General features: G+C 34.5%; 1 protein-coding gene across 2 annotated transcripts in view; it reads right to left on the bottom strand.

Annotated features, from left to right (window-relative positions):
• Positions 1 to 20,314, bottom strand: part of LOC145687808 (dual specificity calcium/calmodulin-dependent 3',5'-cyclic nucleotide phosphodiesterase 1-like) — a 714,058-nt gene that overhangs the window by 201,446 nt on the left and 492,298 nt on the right. For both annotated transcript variants that reach the window (XM_081761233.1, XM_081761240.1), the window contains exon 2: positions 11,575 to 11,655. In XM_081761233.1, the coding sequence (XP_081617359.1) occupies positions 11,575 to 11,655 (81 nt within the window). The remainder of the gene's footprint in view (positions 1 to 11,574; positions 11,656 to 20,314) is intronic.

Here is a 20,314-nt window from a genome sequence, read left to right as displayed (position 1 = left end):
CTACCACTGAGCCATCACGGCCCCTTGTAGGCTAATGAAACTTGGCAAACGTTTCAAGATACATTTCATGCAGGTGCCTTGAATTCTTGATAGATAATGAAATCGGGAAGACTCCGGGAAATTTCCTGAAATTCACCCTAGTCAAGAGTTTAATTTTTGTGATACATGGAAATGATTTAATTTGTATCCCCGATTCATCCTAACGACAATGACATACAAACTATGAATCCGAGCTAATTAGGATAGAAGCAGGAGCTTCCTAACAGCAAGTCTACAATTTATTAAAAAGAATCCTTAGTTCAAAATGGAAGAACAATTTCACAAATGAAGATATATTCATTCAGTTCCTGCATAGTCAGGGATACAAACATCCTCTTTCTTTCTTCCTGGAAAATGCAACCGGGAGGCTTTTTAAAACACAGTAATATGTCCGGGTTTTTAAAAGAAAAATAATCAGATCAAGGTTATTTGTTACAAGTAACCACCTAAATTAGTTGCGCAAGTGCCGAACAGAATCAATTCTGTGTTTAATGAACTACTGGTAAGCTTGTGTCTTGAGGTTGGTACTGTTGATGACGTCATACAACTTCGCGTTACGATTATCAGTCGAACGCCTCAGATACCTCGACTACACCATATCGCTTCAGCTCGACTCTATTCAAGAAAAAAATACAAATTATCATCTCGGTTACAAACCTGATCAAATCTCGTTTAACAACACTCAGACACGTGAAAATAGTATCAATAGAAATGGAAACTCAAAAAGTAGTGTTTTATATTCGGAAAAGAGTTGTTCACATCGCATCACATATTTTCAATGGGAGTCCCTTTGTCACGCGATACAAATCTAGCCTGTAGTCCATTTCTTGTCATGCACATTGTAACATTGAACAATCCACTAAAGCAATGGCCTCTGTGAGAACACGAAGAGCTGAATAGTAGTTGGAAAAGGTAGCTGATACGTACACTGTTGTTTTGACAAAACCCTACAGAAGAAAAGAAAGTCTCAGAGTGTAAGGTCGGGGTAACGTGAAGCCTACTTAAACTTCCACTACCAACTCTACGAACATGCCCAATCCTTCTGCTAGGTAGTAGCCTATTAATTTTTGCTTACAGATGTATCCATTTGCATTAAATTTAGAATTGCACGTACGGACATTGTTCCTACTGAGTGCATCTTCACCAAACTTCCTTCCAAAATTACGTTGCTCAATGGTAACACACTTCCAGATGTGAAAAATCCAACATATAAAATGCCTTCCTATCTTCACTGGCAGCCATTTTGCCCCTATCGCCCAAACGGTGAAAATGATATCTATGCGACAGCCTCACCAGGTACTGAAAATATTTTTGAGTACTTGTTTCGATTGTAATCACTTTCACGTATCTGAGTGTTGTTAAGCGAGGTTTGTTCGGGTTTGTAATTGGGAAGATCACTTGTAATATCATTGTATACAACAATAATTCTGAGCTAATAGAAATTTACACTTAGAAAAGAAATAATTACAAAAGCAAATCCATTACTTAAAGTATCTGAAATGGAAAAACACAAAGATTCATTAATCTTGGAGATTATATATAAACTGCTTCATTAGTTTTCTGGTTGAAAATTTTATCTTTCAAATGGTCATGTTCAACCCAATATTAGCACGCTTATAGTTGATGTAAGTACCTAGTTTTGATTCCCTGAGAGTGCATAGAGCTGCCGTTGTTGGTTCAGCATAATGAGGCAATTGGTCAAAATATTTCAATTAAGTGACAGCAAAATTTACTCTGAAAACAAGAATAAGCGAAAGGTGTCAGTTTACTGACCAACTCCTAACAAAAAGCTATCTGGGCGGCTATAGTCTCGAGTTTTGATTGGCTAATTTGAATTCACATCCTTTACGTCAGCAGTGAGGCTATATACGACAAACTTACAGTCTAAAATAAGATCTAAACCATTATAGTGCGTTTGATGCTCTTTTGATGGGAATTGAATCGGGGATCTCACGTACCAACGGTACACGTACTGGTTATTAAAGCAGCGAGAAGGGTCATAACCCTGCATGTCATAGTTTGCAACGCCAGAAAAACGTGTGTGTGTGAGTGTTTGAAGTTTTTTTTAAGTACACCTAGGTAAGAAATAGGAAAAAACGCTGAAAAAGAATTATTGATAATAAATAGAAATGAAATTCAGCATTGGTATGATATTAGAGTCGGTAAATTTATAATTTTTTAAATTCTCAAAAAAAAAAAAAAAAAAAAAAAAGTGAGATATGTCAATATTAATAAACGAAATGCACGTCGATTTTTTCTTGGAATACGAGAATTCTGCGTTAGAAATGAGCGTATATAACGATTGGAATGGGGGAAGTAAATTGAATTTTACTTTTTTTTTTCGTGCCAATGTTCAATCACGAGCGACTGGGTAAATAAGTGAAAGCAAATATTGATTTTTTCCCCTCTTCAAATTCAATACAAATAAATCGGATTTCAATTGTCAAATATGAACTATTTCTGAGTACAATATAATTTTCTTTTTTTTCTGAAATAGAAATCGAGAGAAAATATAGAAGAAAAAATAGAGAAAGAAGGATGGGAAACTCGAGATAACTTTAAGAAGTATAATAAATTTATGAAACTTAACTAACTTTAATACACATAAATCTAAATTATTGAATAATATTATACATTGCTATTCTTAAGAAAAAACAGCAATTTTGAGAAGTTTTTAACCACAGTTAAATTAAGACTTCTTTTCCAAGCAAATATTTAAAATTCAGTTTATGTTTATGTGTTTAGGAAGGTCGTTTAATAAAATAGTACAACTTATTTGATGGACAATGTATTATTTCGTATTATGTTAAAATATATTTTTATTCTCTGACGAATTTACTCAAATAATTTTGTCATATTTAAAGAAAACAGGTACATTTTTAAGGTAATTTAGTAAAATTTCCTTTAAAATATCAAGAAAACCTTGTACATCAAGAGTATGATTAAGCCGTTATCAGATAAATATATTGAGTATGTATAGAAAAAAAATATATAGCTAATGCAACTTCCTGTAGAGAGTTTTTTTTCTGTTATATAGTTATTAGTACTAGAACTAGCGATCAAAATTGCCTCACTCTACAAAATAAAAAAAAAAAAGAGTCAAATGAATTTAAAGGTGAAATACCTGCCAAATTGAGACGTCAAATTTGTCAAAAATTTACAGATTGGTATGTGGGAAAAAAAAATGCATAGTCTATTCTTTTGAATTTTATATGATAAATTTCCAAAACTAATTACAGCAGTTTATGCTTCTTTTCTAAAACGATACAATATTCGAGAAAAAACTTCTAATTCTCTAGGTAATTAGTTACAAATTCGTGCAAATAACTTCAAATGTAAACATAAGACGTTGATCACATCTCCATAACACACTAAGAGTGAGAGTGTCATCTTTTTCATCATATGGTTCAAAACAGTATTTGGAAACCTGAAACTTATGGAACTAGAGTAGATAAATTGAGAATTTGGATTGTTAGCATTATACAAGAATTAAATAAATGTATAGTTATTTCGAAAGTAATGCTTCCTATTTTTTGTGTTTGGATTATGTATACGAAGGTAGATACTGTTAATGTTGTACTAAAGATGAAACTTTCCTGTTAATATCCTGATGAAATTAGCTTTTTTAGGTACAATGTTAAAATTAAACATCAATAATAGTTTTTTAATAATAGAATCCCTAGCGAGTATTCTCTAGGAAGAGTCTTGAACGCTGTGTTACAGTAGTAGTCGAACACCACTCTTGTGCGTTTCAACTCAGACGTAGCTAGAAGGATGATGGGTTCTGAATGTATATGAGCACTATCGAATTGTTAACAGATGAAATTCAAGATCACAGGGAGAGAAAAACACTGAGTGATAACGCTCTGCCTACATCACGAAATAGTGTTGTCGATTGATCTATGAAGTTTTCACTATTATTCTTTGTTTTCTAAAATAAAAGCACGCAATTGAAAATTTTCCAAAATGTCGCCTTATGACACAATATACTCGTAGACATTTTGCCAGAAACAAAAACAAATAAAGATTTATTCGTCTTTGTGATAATGTCATAACAGTACCCTTGTCTTCGACGAATGTTATAACCCATTGTGCTTACATTGCATGACTTTTCACAAATCTCCTCCATAGTCGTATTGATTTTGGCTAGCTTAGAAAAAATGGATTCATAATATCTTTGGTAGTTAATGCGAAGATCTTTAGTTCCACCTTGATACTGTCTAAATATTTACGAGGTCTTCTCATAAGTCTCCCGAGAGATGACGCCCAAGCAATTTTTCGGTATCGTCCGCATCAAAAGTTGAGTAAAAAAAAAAACTGATTACGATGAGATAGAAGGCTCTTGAATAACTGTCAGACAAAAATACGATAGTTTTATCCAGAAACGTCTGAAAAGAATTCGGTCCATTAGAGCAAACATTATTCAAGTGTATTCATCAACTGTTAATCATAAGCTTCAATCATAAGGAAAATTTCAATCATGAGTTTGGAGTCAACTTCACTGTTTAATCATCTTTAGGAAATAATTTTATTTCAATTTTGCGCCATCAGAAAACATTGAAAAAAAAAAAAAACGTGTAAATATTCTGCCAAAGAAACTTCTGCTTTAGCTGGCTTTAAGTACGTATTATATTCAGTGTAAAATTATTTCAAAATGTCAGGATTACTAACAGCATACGTATAAATTCTTGAAAATTGTTTTTAAAAAATCTACATGGATATTCACAGTCTTTTCAGGATTTTAGATATCATTTCGGCAGTGACAATCAACGTGCAATCGTTCATTTTTCAACTATGAAAATAATGAAAAGATCTTTTTGGAAATAAAATTAATTATGAGATATTAATCTTATTTGCTTTATGAAAAAAAATCGCCCTCTTTCATTTTTTAAAACTCTTCACATATTTCATTTAGAACATAACTAATCAATCGTCTTATAATTAATTTTCATATATCTTAAATTAACATTTAATAACAAGTTTATTCCGTATATTTTTTACTTTTATATAATTTAGCAATTAAAGATCTTTGTAAAAATTTGACAAAGCTCCAACTTCGTTGGCCCATAACTCGAGAACCAAAAGCCAGAACACCTCATGATTTTATGTGAACTATAAGCTTGTCAAGATCTACAGAGCTTGACTTACTTATATATTGAGCCGAATTTGAATGTTTCGCTTACCTAGGAAATGACGTGTTTCCACCATCGGTTGTGTGATCTATCTGAAGGCCACCTCTACTAACTACGGTATTGTTCGGCATCGATTTTTCCACTATAGGAGATTGTGTTGCAGCTTGGCCATGGGTATTACATCCCACTTCTCTTTACAGGCTTTCTACAGGCCGGTAATGGTGCGGACTTGACGATGAGATAGTCATTGTTTGAGTTCTCCGAAATCACAACAGCCCATTGGACTGAGATGTGGACCCTTGACATGGGTGTCAGAGACGGGAATTGTCAAAATTCCAGTTTCCTGTTCCATATGGTGATAGAATTCTAGCGATATTTTCGCCGTGTGGCTGGCTGCCTTGTTTTCGTGAAGTTCAGCCTGATTTACGTCTTGTCTGTACATTGTTGGGACTTCATGCTGGTACATTTCAGTCAGGACATGAGTCGGTGTGGTGAGCCCAGGATTCTCTGTTGCATATTTCTATAAGATACAATTCACAGTGGCACGACTTACACGAAAGTTACGCACTTCACACATTTCTACGATGCGCAACGCCATGAACTTAGCGTTGGAAAAGATCACAATGTACCCCTCTCAGAATCTGTTCAATTTCGATGGCATCAAACTACGCTCTACAACACTTCTCTACTACTTGACTAATGAGATACTGTTGCTTTCCTCGTGGCAAGCTCACGGCGATGAGTTGCGCATGCGCAGTACCATTGCACATTGACTTCAGCTCAATATAATTGAATCAACCTCTGTTCTAGCATGCCAAGTTTGCTCAAGATTGGGGGATAATTTTCATCGATTGCATACGATATACCATTATTCTTTTTTTTTTTAGAAAATACAAAGGTAGGACGATTTATTTATTTATACATATTTTTGGTCATTATCGGCATCTTGGGTCCAAAGTCCGTCCTGTATGAGAGATGACAGCTCTCGACGATCACACTATGCGGGGAACGGGGAGGAAAAGGGAATTATGGTGGAAGGAAGGAAGCGACATGGAACTCTATGTTAGAAACTATTCCGCATTTGCCTGGCGAGGATGGCTTACCTGAGAAAACTGTTTTCGACCAAGGTACCCCAACGAAAATCGAATGCGGAACTGTTCGCATCGAAGCCAAGAGCGTTGGCAACTATGTTAAAGGGAGCCACAAAATGTAAGACCATAAAGTATACGACCAATTTTATAAAATTACGTCTGAAAAATTATAAACCTCGAACCTTTATGCATGAAAACAAAATCATTTTTTTTAAATGACTCTCAATGTTATCTTGCAAAGTTTAATCTACTAATCTGAAAGTTGAACTAATTATTTTGTTTTAGCATTGACTACGAACAATTGACAGACGAAGGTATAGAAGAAGAAACTATCTCCAACCCAGGAGCGGATTAAGTGAGGTGGAGCCCAGGCCCCAGGGCCCCCAGCCTCAGGGGGCCCCCTAAAAATCCCTCTCTTTAATACTAAAATATAGCAATCAACTTATTATATTATAGGCTTCAGACACATCCTAATTTTTTCCGCTCGTTACTCTCGCGGTATCGCTAGAGTTAAGTCTTCTTCCACCAGCGTCTTCACGATACTTATTTTGTGAGGGAGTGAGTTATCTTGGGCCTCTATTACAAACCAAATTATTAGCTTATGGTGACAATTTCTTTAAAATATCTGTCATTTCAATGTCGTTTAATGGCTTAAAGAATTCTTTGCAAAGCAAAAATGTAGGAAGAAAACTTTTCTAACAAGATAGCTTGTACAGCTTTACCTGTTCGTATATAATTTTTCTCCTTTTACTCTATCAGTTTTTTTTTTTTTTTTTTTTTTGAAGGATTGTTGACCAATTTGGCACTTGTGTGGTACACTGCAGTATATGAGCATTTAACTGTTAATAATGAATATAATTAAACTAATTATTATAAATTTGGAGCACATTAAAATATTACAACATAGTTCTCGGTGTTTCGATAAGTCTATGAGGTTGTGGAAGGCAGCAAAGAAAATTTATGAGCTGGAATTTTTCGTAACATAGGACCCCCTTGAAATAGTCGGCTCCAGGGCCCCCAAAACCTTAATCCTCCCCTGCCCCAACCAGCTGGAATTTTTAGGTATATACGAGTGAGAAACACACTCGTGAAGAGTAGCGTAACTACGGATGCATCCACCTACAGGGGTATTTCACTTTCACGAAACATATCTCCTTGAAAGAACTGCAGACAAACAGTCTTCGAGCCACGATTCTTACGGGAGAAAGAGAAAAGGAAAAGAAATATCCTTTAGAAAGTACGTTTAAAGTCTGTATATTTGGTTTACTTCTCTGAAGCACAACTCCTTACTATGTACTTGAGTTTCAATGAATTAAATCAGAAATATTTTTCATTTTAATTTAAAACCAATTGTTCTAGGGATAATTGTTTTCCTTTTTTTATTCTCACACAAATTGTGACACCTGCTGATTTCCTGCAGCTCCCTCAGGTATATAGTATCCACTAGTGTTACTTTTTCTGTTGTTATTACAGTGGTGCCCACCCCCCTCATGTCCATTACGCACCCCCCCTCAATTGCCTATCCATAGGTGTTCTTTCATGAAAAAAAAAATCTTTTCGATTAATTTTTACACCCTCTCAAACATATTTATATAGATTTTTACCCCCCCCAAACATTTCAATGACGCAGTTTGCGTCATAGCCCCCCTTGTGGGCACCCCTGGTTATTAGAATATTCAAATACCCGAATAGTTGTATCCAACATTCAAATATCCGAACTTTTGAGCTATAATTCGAGTAATTATTCGTTAAAATAATTTTATTCGAATTTGTACATTGCTTGTATCCTCTAACTCTATACGCATTCCCAGGTGTATGAAGTAACCTCATTTTACATAATTTTTCAAAATTTAGAAAACAGATATTTTTAAAAGACCTTAGGACATCTTGTTTTTATACTGTCTCTATACGTACCTGAGAAATGTTTATTTTAAAAAATAAAATTGAAGACATGAACAAGAATGAGTGTTCGTTATGAAGTTGAAGCTGAGACAAATTGATTCTGGCCATCGGTTTTAGAGAGTTACACAATTCTTAGTAAGAAGATTGTCCGATTTTGACTGAAATACAATCTGTCCGTTTTTTAAACATTAACCACTCCATTTTGTAATGTGAACAACAAAAATCTTGTTACTTCGCATCGTCTCACTGTACAAATGCACAATGTACTTGGATCATGGAAGTAGAACTGGAATTTTTGGGCCAAAAATTAGTTCATGTAACGACAAATTTCGACATATGAGGGTAAATAAGTAAGTATGTTAATATGCGCAATTTTGTTCTAATTAACTGTAAGTTGGTTGTAAGGCTTTCTGAGCTCACAAGCTGATAGATGGCACCATAGTTTTCCCTTGTAGCAAGTCTTAGCGTTATCATTGCAGTTCGCTTTGTATTGTTGTGAAGTAAATATGGATGCGTCTCTGTCCGTTTACAGAACAGAAGAACAGCGTTTCGTTTTTTTTGTTTGTTTGTGTGTGTGGGGGTGGGGGAGTGGGGTGGAGTGTATGTGTAAAGATCTGAAATGCAAGAAGTCTTTCGGCACAATACAATGGGAAATGTTTACCACGGGGAAGTGTTTAACAGTGGATTGTAAAGTTCAAAAATGGTTAAACAAGTGTGAAGGACTAGATAAGAGTAGAACATCCAGTCACATTCACTACTGGTGATAATATTGAGGAGCCATGACTAATGTGCATATGGTTTGCCACTTCATCAGTAGTCACTTGTCGGGTATTCAGAATCAGGGCACGGACTTGCTCAAATAGTTTACAAGTTTTTCTGTGGTGCAAACAGGCAGTAACGCATCAATGTTTACTTTGCGACAGCGTGAAGCGAACTGAAGTGATAACACTGAAACATGCCAAAAGCAAATACTATGGTGCCATCTATCGTTGTGAGCGCAGAACGCCGTACAGCAAACCTTCAGACGATTAGAGCAAAATTGCACATACTTATTGACTTATCTTTGTATATGTAATAAATCCCCTCCAAGGAGTGTATGTTTTGCCCAGAAGTGTCATGGTTAGGGTTCCCATATGTCTCGGTTTGGGCAGGATTAACCAGGAATTCTATCTTGTCCCAGAGGAATTTTATGTTCACCAGAACGGTTGAAATCCAGGAATTTATTCTTTTAGCATTTGAATAACGAACGTACCTAATGTTGGTTACAAAAAAATATTAAATAAACAATAAAATGTAAGTTTGCAACTATCACAATCGCAATTTAGGAAAACTATAACGATTTAAAAACTCAGCTGAGATCCGATGACTGACCTTCCCAGCTCCAGTGGCTGTGATATGAAGGACAGTTGGTGTCCCTATCTTTTCTGTGTATGTTCATTGAGTTCCATTTCTTTTTGCATTGAAAATCCTTTTAAAAATACTTTTTACAAAAATGATTTGATGTTTGGACCATAAGTTTGTTAGTTTTCTCTATCCTGATAAGCACGACTCTGAACAGTTTTTTTCTTTTGTGGAATATGCCATAACTAAAAGTTCCTTTGTGTGTGTGTGTGTTTGTGATTATAATGAGATACTTTTGAGAAATTTAATTTTTCATAAAAGTATGTCTCATGCAATTATGCTGTAAAACTGGAACACATACCTAGGAACTGAAGAAATAACAACAATAAAACTAATTATGTAATGTTTAGAAATCTTGATTTAACTTGTAATATATAGATTTATGTATTTATTATTTTACAAATCTATCTGGTAACATTTGCTTCTCTATCTTGTAAGTTACCCCCAGATAAATGAATATGGACAGACCTGGGTATCTTGCGTCTTGGGATGTCTTGAATTTTTGATTGTTTTGTTATCGTTAACGAATAATATTTTCAACTTTTGATAATTTTATTCTTTTTTATGAGTTGTATTTTAAATTTTGAAATTTGACTTCTTTTGGGGCGCTAAGTTTTTCTCTAAATCTGGAAAATTTTGTAAACCATCCACATTTTGACAATTTTCCTTCCTTGTCCCGAAGTCTTTTCTAAATTATGAAAACTTTGTATATCACCCAATGAGAGTGTCCCTCAGGAACATTTTTTCTGAAAGAAACACTGCTTACAAATATTTTGTTTGCTAGGGTTGAGATGAGTTATAAAATTTGTACTCTTTAATGAATTAGGTAGTTTACCCCACATTTTTTGTTCGCTTGGCTTCGTGTGTCTTCTAAATTCTGACAATTTTATAGTCTATCAAAATTTTGAGAACTTGGTTTTCTGGCCCCAGGTATTGTAAACAATTTTGTTTACTTATACTATTTAATTTTAGACCCAAATTTTGACAAACTAGTGAGTATTGACATTTGTGTGCAACCCGTTACGATGGTGTCTTAAAATTTGAAGGTTTCATCTCTTGGATTTTTATTTTGACATCCTCCAGGAATCTGTCTCCTTTTTAGATGTTTTGTTCCCTCTAAAATTTTGAGCGTACCATCTCAAATTTTTCTTTAGTAGAAAGAATGACTAAAAATAGAAAAAAATAGAAAGTACAGTAGTTCCTGAGTAAAATAGAAAGTAGTTGATGTTTTCTTCGAATATTTCTTAAAAAATATCAATGCAAATACCAAGACGGCATCTTATAGTATAACGATTTTTTTTCTACATGAACAAATAGGAAGTTTCAATGAGTTTGTCATTAAGTCTACATGAATTTTACTCTATGTGGGAGGAGCACGCATTAGTATAACAGTTATTATAAATTTCGAGGAAGCAGTACATCACCTTAGCTATGGCATCGTATGTAAATTGTATGCCCATCTGTCATCTAATATGAATGCTGGAAAAGGACCGTTGAACTCCAAACGTGAATGTAGTTATGATTTCATTTGTTGATGTATATCAAGCCACCACATGATTTTTTCAAGTTTTAAAGTTAAATAAAATATTTTAATTAATTTTCCTAGCAAAGCATCATTATAAATAACATTATTTGATCAATACTCACTTCATTAAGTTACTAAGAAGCTTTTGTGTTACAGCATGGTATAGTATATATTTAACACGCTTCACTTATTAAAGGTTATATTTCATGTTGTATAACCAGCAGGGAGCATTAAAATAATTACCACGAAATAGAGGAGAAAGAGACAAGAAAAATAAAAATAAAGAATTATGGTAAGAGTTATAGTGTATAAATAAAAACATTTGAAAGTAAATTTCGCGATTCAGCTCCTTATAACTAAGGCTGCTGAATTCGGAAGATATACACAGACTGTAAATAATCTACAATGCTTTTTGCTCTCTTTGAAAATAAGAAAGTACATGTGCAAAATGTATGGAAGCGGATTAATCATTCTTTCTACTTACTGGAAAGTTGCCCATTGCGGCTGGCCCCGTAACTGAGTGAAGCGTCGTCCTTTGGTGCTTTTCGATCCGGAGGGCTCGCCACTGGAAAGAAAGAAAAGAAAGGAATATAAAATATAGAACGATTTGAATATCTAATAGTAATAGAGAGAGTGGTAAATCGGGGACGAAATATCAATACGCTTTTCTTTATTATTATTATTATTATTATTATTATTATTATTATTATTATTATTATTATTATTATTATTATTATTATTAAACTGAAATGATTTAGTATGGTCAGAAAGAACTATATGTACGCTAGTTAATACAGGGTGTACATTTGAAAACTAGCCAGTTCGATTACTGGTGAACCACAAAGGATATGAACATGCTGTTGATGGGAAACGTGTATCAACGGAGGTGACATATATGTATGTTATAGGCAATGCGAGAGAACCTCCCTCCCCTCCTCCAGCCCCCAAAGAAAAAATTTGAAATGGGAAAATATATCTTGCGACATATCGAATGAAAGGGTGTGAAAAAAGAAACAGGTTGGTAAAGGAAATATTGAAATAGAACGAGTGGTTCTTCAGTAATGACAGAAAATGTTCTCTTTACACGTCCTTTTGATTGCAATTCCCCTTATGGATTGGATACTTTGTAGAAAAGTAATATCAGCAAGCAGGTGTGTTGTGTATTTGAAAACAGTCAAAGGTTAGTAGTTATGACGAAGAAGAGCTACCACAGACATGCATAGGACAGTTGTCCCGTTTCGATAGCAACACACAGAGGAAAGGTTACTGCGGCCTAGTGTACTGGTGCATTCATGGTGACTGTAGCCTAGTTGATTGGTATCGAAGTTGTCGTGTTGTGTTTACAGTGGAGTGGGGTACCTATGGCGATTGTTTAAGTGGGTAATAGTAGGGTTATAAACAGTTGGTGTGTACTTTACAGGAAAGAGTGGAAATTATTTTTATTTATGAATATACTGCGAGTGCTAGGGGAACTGGTAGACTTTTTAATGAAAGACATCCCGATAGAAATGTGGTCCATTCGTACGTCGAGCAATTAGTTACTAAATTCACCGAAACTAAATCGCTAGCTAACAAGAAGCGGAGCGGTAACAGAGTAGTTGACGAGCTAGCTGAAATTGAAGTGCTAGAAACCTTCATAGCTAATCCAACAACATCAATACGAAACATTGTAGCAAGTACTAGATTGTCTGTAGGGTCTGTGCAGAAAGTGTGAAAGGTTCATAAATTTTTATCCTTACAAAAAGCAAATTTTACATGAACTACAAGAAGACGACAGTGACAGGAGAGTGCAATTCTGTGACGAAATGACGGAGTTACTACTACAACAAACGCCCAATCTAGTGAATCACATTTGTTTTTCCGATGAATGCACCTTATATTTAGATGGGTTTGTCAACAAACACAATTGCCGATATTGGGCTGATGAAAATCCACATTATTTTGTTGAAGGCCATTCTCAAGCTCCACAAAAACTCAATGTATGTGCTGGAATGTATGACAATGCCATCGTTGGCCCATCGTTTCTTGATGGCAAGTTAACTGCTGATTCTACATCTACTTGAGGACTTCATACATCCATTAATTATTGAGTTAGTTGAATATAGTATGGATGATGGTCATATTTTCATTATACTTCCATGTTCCTTAAGTTAGTACTAGAACTAATAATACAGGTTTCTTTTATTGCAAAAAGGCTAGGACCAACATAATGCTGAAGTCACCGATCTGGAGAATATGTCCTGTCTACAACAAATTATGTCAAAAATATGATAAAATTGGTATATGCACAATGTCCTGTAAGGCACTAAAAAAAAAAAAAAAAAAAAAAAAAGTAAAAATATATTGTAACATTTCAACACACTAATTGGGGTTCTGCCTGTTGCGTTGATAAATAAATAAATAACGTATTACTTATGTCAATAAGCTACTTATAGTCTAGTCAATTAAGAATTCAATAACCGATAGTGTCAAACGACTTAGAACCCCATCCTACCCTACATTGTTATTTTCTATTTTAAAATATGCAATTAAACAGCAAAGATAACGATTATATTAAGATTATTCGAAGTTTTAATTTTAATTTTCTTAGAAATGAAGCTTCGGATTTTAAGAAAACTTGATGTCTTCTTGATTTATTATCAACGACGAAATGAAGTGTCACAGTTTAAGAAAGAAGAAAAAATACTACGATTGAATTTATCTGTGACAGCACTTTGTCAGCAGAAGTTGAAAAACAAGGGAATCATTTTTGTCTCATCCGGAGTTCTACTGCGGAGACAATTCCGTTTTCATAAATCTCTCGTGCTTTGCTTCCATCCCTTTTGGCTTTTATCTGCATGTCCTTCTCAGCTGTGGCGAAAGTAAATCGATACATTATTCAGAGGAGTTTCCTTTCCCGCACAGAAGATAACCACAGGCATTAGTGCACATATAAAAAAAAGAAGAGGATGAAGATTGTGGTGAACTTTGTTTCTATTCAAATTGACAAACTCTTTTGGGGGTTCACGCAACAATGCTTCAGGCGTAATGCCGTATTTCAATTGGTAATTTTGATATTTCATTATTACGAATTCTTTCAATGATGCATGCACATATTGATCATAGTAGAATTTTTCGTTAAAACTAGTATTTTTGTAAAATATATATTACATTGGCTCAAATATTAAAATTAAAAAGAATGAAACGTAGACTGAAATATGTATTCAAGTAACATATTTAAGTTTTAATGTTTCTAAAATATTTACGTAGTAAATTAGTAAATGCTATTGAAATACTTATATGTACAGGGTGTATCAAAAGTCTGGGGCAATAGACCCATTTTATTATAACCAAAGATACTAAAAATGAGAAGGGGGAATTGTTGGCAATATGTGACGTTTGGTCTAAAATGGTGGAACTTTTCCAACCCACCAACCATTTGGATTCTACACTGGTAAGGTGCTCAAATGAAAAAACAATGTTCCGAGTTCAGCATGCTGTTTCCTTGGGCACTCACCACTCCCACAAGACAACATTATTGGAAAACGGGTTTGAGGCGTTCTAGGTTCCCTGACATAACAATGTGCACGTTCCACATGTCACTTTTACGTGCCATAACGTTCCGTTCGAACAACTTGCTAAACTGGGAACTTTGCATTTTACGTCAGACATAGGCCACTTTATCAGTCCGGAGCCAAAACGTCTGGAACGATTGAAAAATGCCACCATTGTTTGATTGAAAAACACCTAGTTCCGACAACTTTCCTCTATTTCCATTTTTCCCATATCCACGCGTAACCAGACTTTTGGTACGCCCCGTATAACAACAATTAGGAATAGAGAGAACTTTGACCTACTAACCTCTAATATTATTAAAATATTTATTTAGTTGTATTTATATAGTTGTTATTAACAATTTGAGTAAACTTCTAATATTTAAAATATTTATTAGGACTATTTTGTTTTTCAACCTTCGTTAAGCCAGAAGAGCAGAGCCACGTGATATAATGAAACATGGATATAATAAAATTGTTCATTGGACGTTACTCATCCCCCTACACTAATAGACTGGCTCTTGACATTCAATCATCGTGAAGTAGCGACCGTGGAAACATATCGAGTGGAATTGAAGTATGCGCCAAGTGTGAAGTACGTGATGTACTAATAATTTGATATCTCGAGATGGAAAGATATAATAGATCTGTAATTAATCGTTGTTTGAGTAAAGATTACGACGGGAACTTTATGTAAATGATTGATATGTGTACAAGTGTACTTTTAGAGAGTTTAAAGACAAACTTTATCGACAACGAGAGAAGCTAAGGGTGGAAATCTGTAGTGGCAAATTATGTTAATGAACGCGTGAATTATATGGTTCATGGAATTGATTATGATGTCTGAACTTGGAATTTCAGCCTAGATAGAAAAGGACATTAGAAGCTAACTACTCAGCAAAATAAAATAAATGAAATGAAATCTTTAAGTCTTAAGTCCCACCGGTTATGCCGGTTAGGCTAAACGAGACGGGGATGATGAGAGATGAATGAAATGGTGGAATGAAGAAAGTGGGAGGAAACGGGAGAACCCCGAGAAAACTCACAAGCACGGTGTTTGTCCACCACAAAGTCCACACGACGCGAGCTGGTATCGAACCAGGGATCCCCAGGCACCGGAGGCGAACGCTCTACCAGTAAGCCACCGCACAGACAGAAGAATAAGTAAAACAAAAATAAATAACAGTAACTTCTCTTTAAATTATAGTTACGCAACTGCTAAATGATTTCTGGGGGAATTGGTAGATAAATAACTAAAATGTATGTATAATTTCAATATAGGGTTTTTCTCATTACAATTAAAATTCCTTTTTCTGTAAATCAATTATTTATTTTCAAAATTCGTCCATTTCCCTTTTAATAACTCCAGTACAAGTAGTATATATGGGCCATTCTTAAGAAAAATCTAACAACAATATATGTAATCTGCTACCTAACAGTTCATATTTTTCTTATACTGTACTGTTTTTTTTTTTTTTAATTCAACGTCCCACGATTATGAACCTAAACTAAGAGAGACGTCATGAGGAAATAGATGATAACGGCGTAATGACAAAAGTGGGAAAAGACGGGAGAACCCAAGTACACGATCTTTGTCGACAAAGCTCACTTGGCGGGATCTGTAGAAATTATTATTTTAAACTTTTCCAGCAGAATTAAAAAGAAAAGAAAAGAAAACGTCAACTGCATCAGATTGGCGAAGAATAACATACGCTACATTTTAACACCATAAAAGTTAAATTCTCTTGATTTTCTCGAAAACTGCGCATGATAATTCACCTTCAAGCATGTATATGCTGTTCAGATCGATGTGACCTATCGACTGATATATGTCTTTATCTTCGGAGAATATTTTTGTTAAATAGAAAATAACGTTTTAAGTGTTACTCATAACTTTGTGCTACATCTCATTAGTTATGTTACGGACGTACGTCCATTTTGCTAATGTCCTAATGAAAAGCTTCCTCAGGGTAGACTTCAGGATCAGGTGGCGTGGTTCTCGTTCAGCGCCAAAATTTGTACGTTTACAAAATTATTCATGTTTCTAAATTTTCTCGAAAACTACGCATGAGCTTTTGCAGCCAGTGGCGGATCTAGGCCAGGGCCGGGGGGACCCAGGCCCCCCTCCAGTATTTCCAGTGACAAAATAATTTAAACTATTATTTATGTATTTTTGAAAATTTATATATACTTACCATAGTTTGGGTCTGGCTGCCCACCAGTTTTTACCTTCTAGATCCGCCACTGTTTGCAGCGATGTATATCATTTTATTCTATTCAATAATATCTATCAACCAAGGGCGCCCATCAGGGGGGCAAGGTGGGGCGATCGCCCCCTAGAGGAAATTGTACTTCAGAATATCGAAAATTCAATAGATTTTTTTACATTAGTTACAGCAAAATTTGAAGCTATTTTTGAAACGTCGCTTATACTTGCCCTCCCTTAGAAACGACAACATGGGCGCCCTTGGTATCAACGGATGTAGTCTGATTTTTTTTTTTTGACATTTGTTTCTTCCGATAAATGCTAGTAATATTGTGGAATTATCCTACTGTTCTTATTTCTACAAATGAATAGGCAAATACGTTCAATAAAAATTGGAATTGCTTTTCAACTTTTATTTTAATATTTCTGATGGTAAAGAAATCTGTCTTTGTTGTAATAATTTAATTCAGAGTTTCTCTAACAGATAACGATACAGATACATCATTACATTAGAACATGCTACTTTTCAATTCAATTAATTTGCTATTGAGTTCGCAGGTATTTGAAGAAAATATTTATACCAAATTACAGAAATATGTTGTTTTTCAAACTAAATTCCGCGCTTTTAACTGGCTATTTGGAAATTCTAAAAGTGCACATGCATCTGCATTCTACGATAATACATGCATTAAAATTAATTATCCTTTGATTTTCTTGTTCTTTTAGCCCGCAATTTTCATTTAAAAAAAGAAAAAATAAATGCCGTGTTTCTATCGGAGTTCTATTACTACATAAATATCAAATATACACTTACTTGATCATATAGCATGATCATGTTTCACTTCATTAAAAATGTATTCAAACTCAACAGCACAGGTAAACTTAATCTTACCTGCACAAATTACTTCCATTTTATTACAGGATTGGGATGCGTTGAATTACTATTTTAACTATATAAGTATTAAGTCACTACTCATGCAAACTATGTATCGTTAATGAAAAAACGCATCAGATAAGTTTTCCACTACATACGCAGTGGTTACAACATACAATCTACAGTGATTACAACCGTGAATGTGGTCACTTACTAAAAAATCACACCACGTAGATATTCATTGCGATTGTCACTCATAGACTCTGTGACTGGAGAATTACATTGCATGCACAAGCGTATCTCCCAGCATTGCGTTCATCTCTTCCTGAATTCTTGGTTTTAATGTTGCAATGTCTAATAGTAGCATTAAAATACCTTGCTCTTCACAAAAAAAAAAAAAAAAAAAAAAAAAGTAATCATAGGATCACACACTAGTAGAGCTGGTGAGCTGAAAGGCCAGTTAATATTTCCAAGTCGGGAGATCACGAGGTTTCCGAAAATACTACGCAAAGTAACCATGAACTGGCGACTGGCGACCAAGGTGATAGTCATACTTTTTCGAGAGAGGTGAGCTAAATTAATTTAAGCACAAATGATCTTGTTTACTGTGTCGCTGCTGAAAAATATGGAAATTTTGTAAAACATCGGGAAAATACAGTGCTTAAATGCATCTCCAAAATCATAACTATCAGATTTAAATTGGTATTGATGAATTTTCTGTCCCTAGGAAAAAAACAGAATTCTGCTTACGACATTCTCCGCCCAAATTCCTTGGATCTGCTATCGGCAAAATCTTAGAACAGCATTCGAATGGATGGACATTTTAGTGGAAATTCAGCCAACAATATTTTATTCCATTGTTTTCTCAACTTCTTTCTTTCTCTCTACTAAATGAAGTTTCTTTAACTAAATGAAGTATAACACTCTTAAAGATAATAAAAAATTGAAATGTTTTTTCGGAGATTAAATTATGCAGATCCGACCTACTTCGTATCTTGCGCTAAGTACGTATTCCCAAACCCAAAATCTCAACTTCTAAAATCATCTGTATCGGAGTTCTTTATACATAAAACTAACCTAGCTTATTTCTATTCCTATCCCTACTCAGGGGCGGATCCAGGGGGGGGGGCAATCGGGGCGATCGCCTCCCCCCAAGAAGTGGAAACTTTCTTATTTTATATATAAATAAAACACAACCCAAACTTTGGAGCTCTTAAAAGTAGCTCTAAGTAGCAGTATTACAACCCATCGCTCCCCCAGAAGTCCGTCCTGGATCCGCCCCTGCGCCTACTTATGAATTATCTCAGTGACGTAACTACCATTCAAATGACATAAACGCAAAACTCGTAAAATTGTAAACTACAGTAAAACTTTAATTTTATATAACACATTTTTAAAAAATACTGTAGTGGAAAATAAAAAAAAAAGGTCCATTACACCTTCGTTCATTTACTGTATGTAATTCTTAAACATCGCCATAGTGTTATTTTTCATACTGTACGATTAACAGAGTCGTCTACAGTAACAAAGGTCTGTGTCAATCAGTATTACTGGCCTAGGTTAAGCAAATATTGGACTCTTGCTGTTGAAATAACAATGTACCATTATTTCTTACTGTGAAGTTACTTTTGACTTCTAGGTAAGCAAATGGAGATGTTTTATCTCCGCAATACGTGCAGTAATCTGAGACAACAGCCCATTTTGCTACTTTGTACGAAAGCTTTCTGCATTTTAATAACTTTGAGAGTTACGTATTTTTAATTGTAATTTCAGACGGCACCTGGCTTACATAAAAGAGAACTGTAAAGGATTTTCCTTGAAAATAATTTATTAATCTACTTCCTCGACATATTCTCAGATGTCTCTTTTCACGTTCCTCTTTCCCCTCGTCTGAAACAGCAATTTAAACATTTTTCTCATCATAAGTTGCGTTTCTAAGAAAACAGATTAAAAACTATTTTCGTCTCCTTTTTTTAAACATTAAATATTTATTTAGAAGTTAATAACTTCTTCATTTGTAACTGATGATAATATTCTTTCTTTTGACATTCATGGTGTATAAAGGAGATCTTTTCAAGTTTTAAATTTTTTTTTTTAAACAAAATTGTTTATGCAGTACTGCGCAAAATCCATGTTCTATGCGAGTTTTCATGTCTTTACCTTAAAAAAGTTTATTCTATTATTCAGTTATAAATTATGTAATCCAATGTATGTATTTTTAATTCTTGTCATGTATCAAATTCATATTTTCTTCTAACTTGAACTAACATGTTACTTCACATGCACACACAGAGAATATTCTAAAGTTCTGCTTATGCAGGTATAGGTAGAGCAAACTATAGTCGGGAATCGTTTTCTTTCACTACCAAGTTTTATTACAATTTCCTCTTTTCTATAGGGCCCAAACAGTATCTTTCAAAAATCACTATGATGTAAAATTCTCTAATACTTGGGTAAAAATATGGTATCCCAAGGCCCGAGCAGTGTAGGGTAGGATTATCACAATGACCCGAGCAAGCTAGGGGGAGTAGATTTAATTTCCTGTTCTAAATAGTAATTGACTTTAAATTAACGTTTAACAGGTTTGTTCCATATATTTCCCCATATTTCC

Source organism: Thermobia domestica, chromosome 1, assembly GCF_964235325.1.
Source record: "Thermobia domestica chromosome 1, izTheDome1.hap1.1, whole genome shotgun sequence".
Classification (NCBI taxonomy): domain Eukaryota; kingdom Metazoa; phylum Arthropoda; class Insecta; order Zygentoma; family Lepismatidae; genus Thermobia; species Thermobia domestica.
This window is presented reverse-complemented; position numbering and strand designations above follow the sequence as displayed.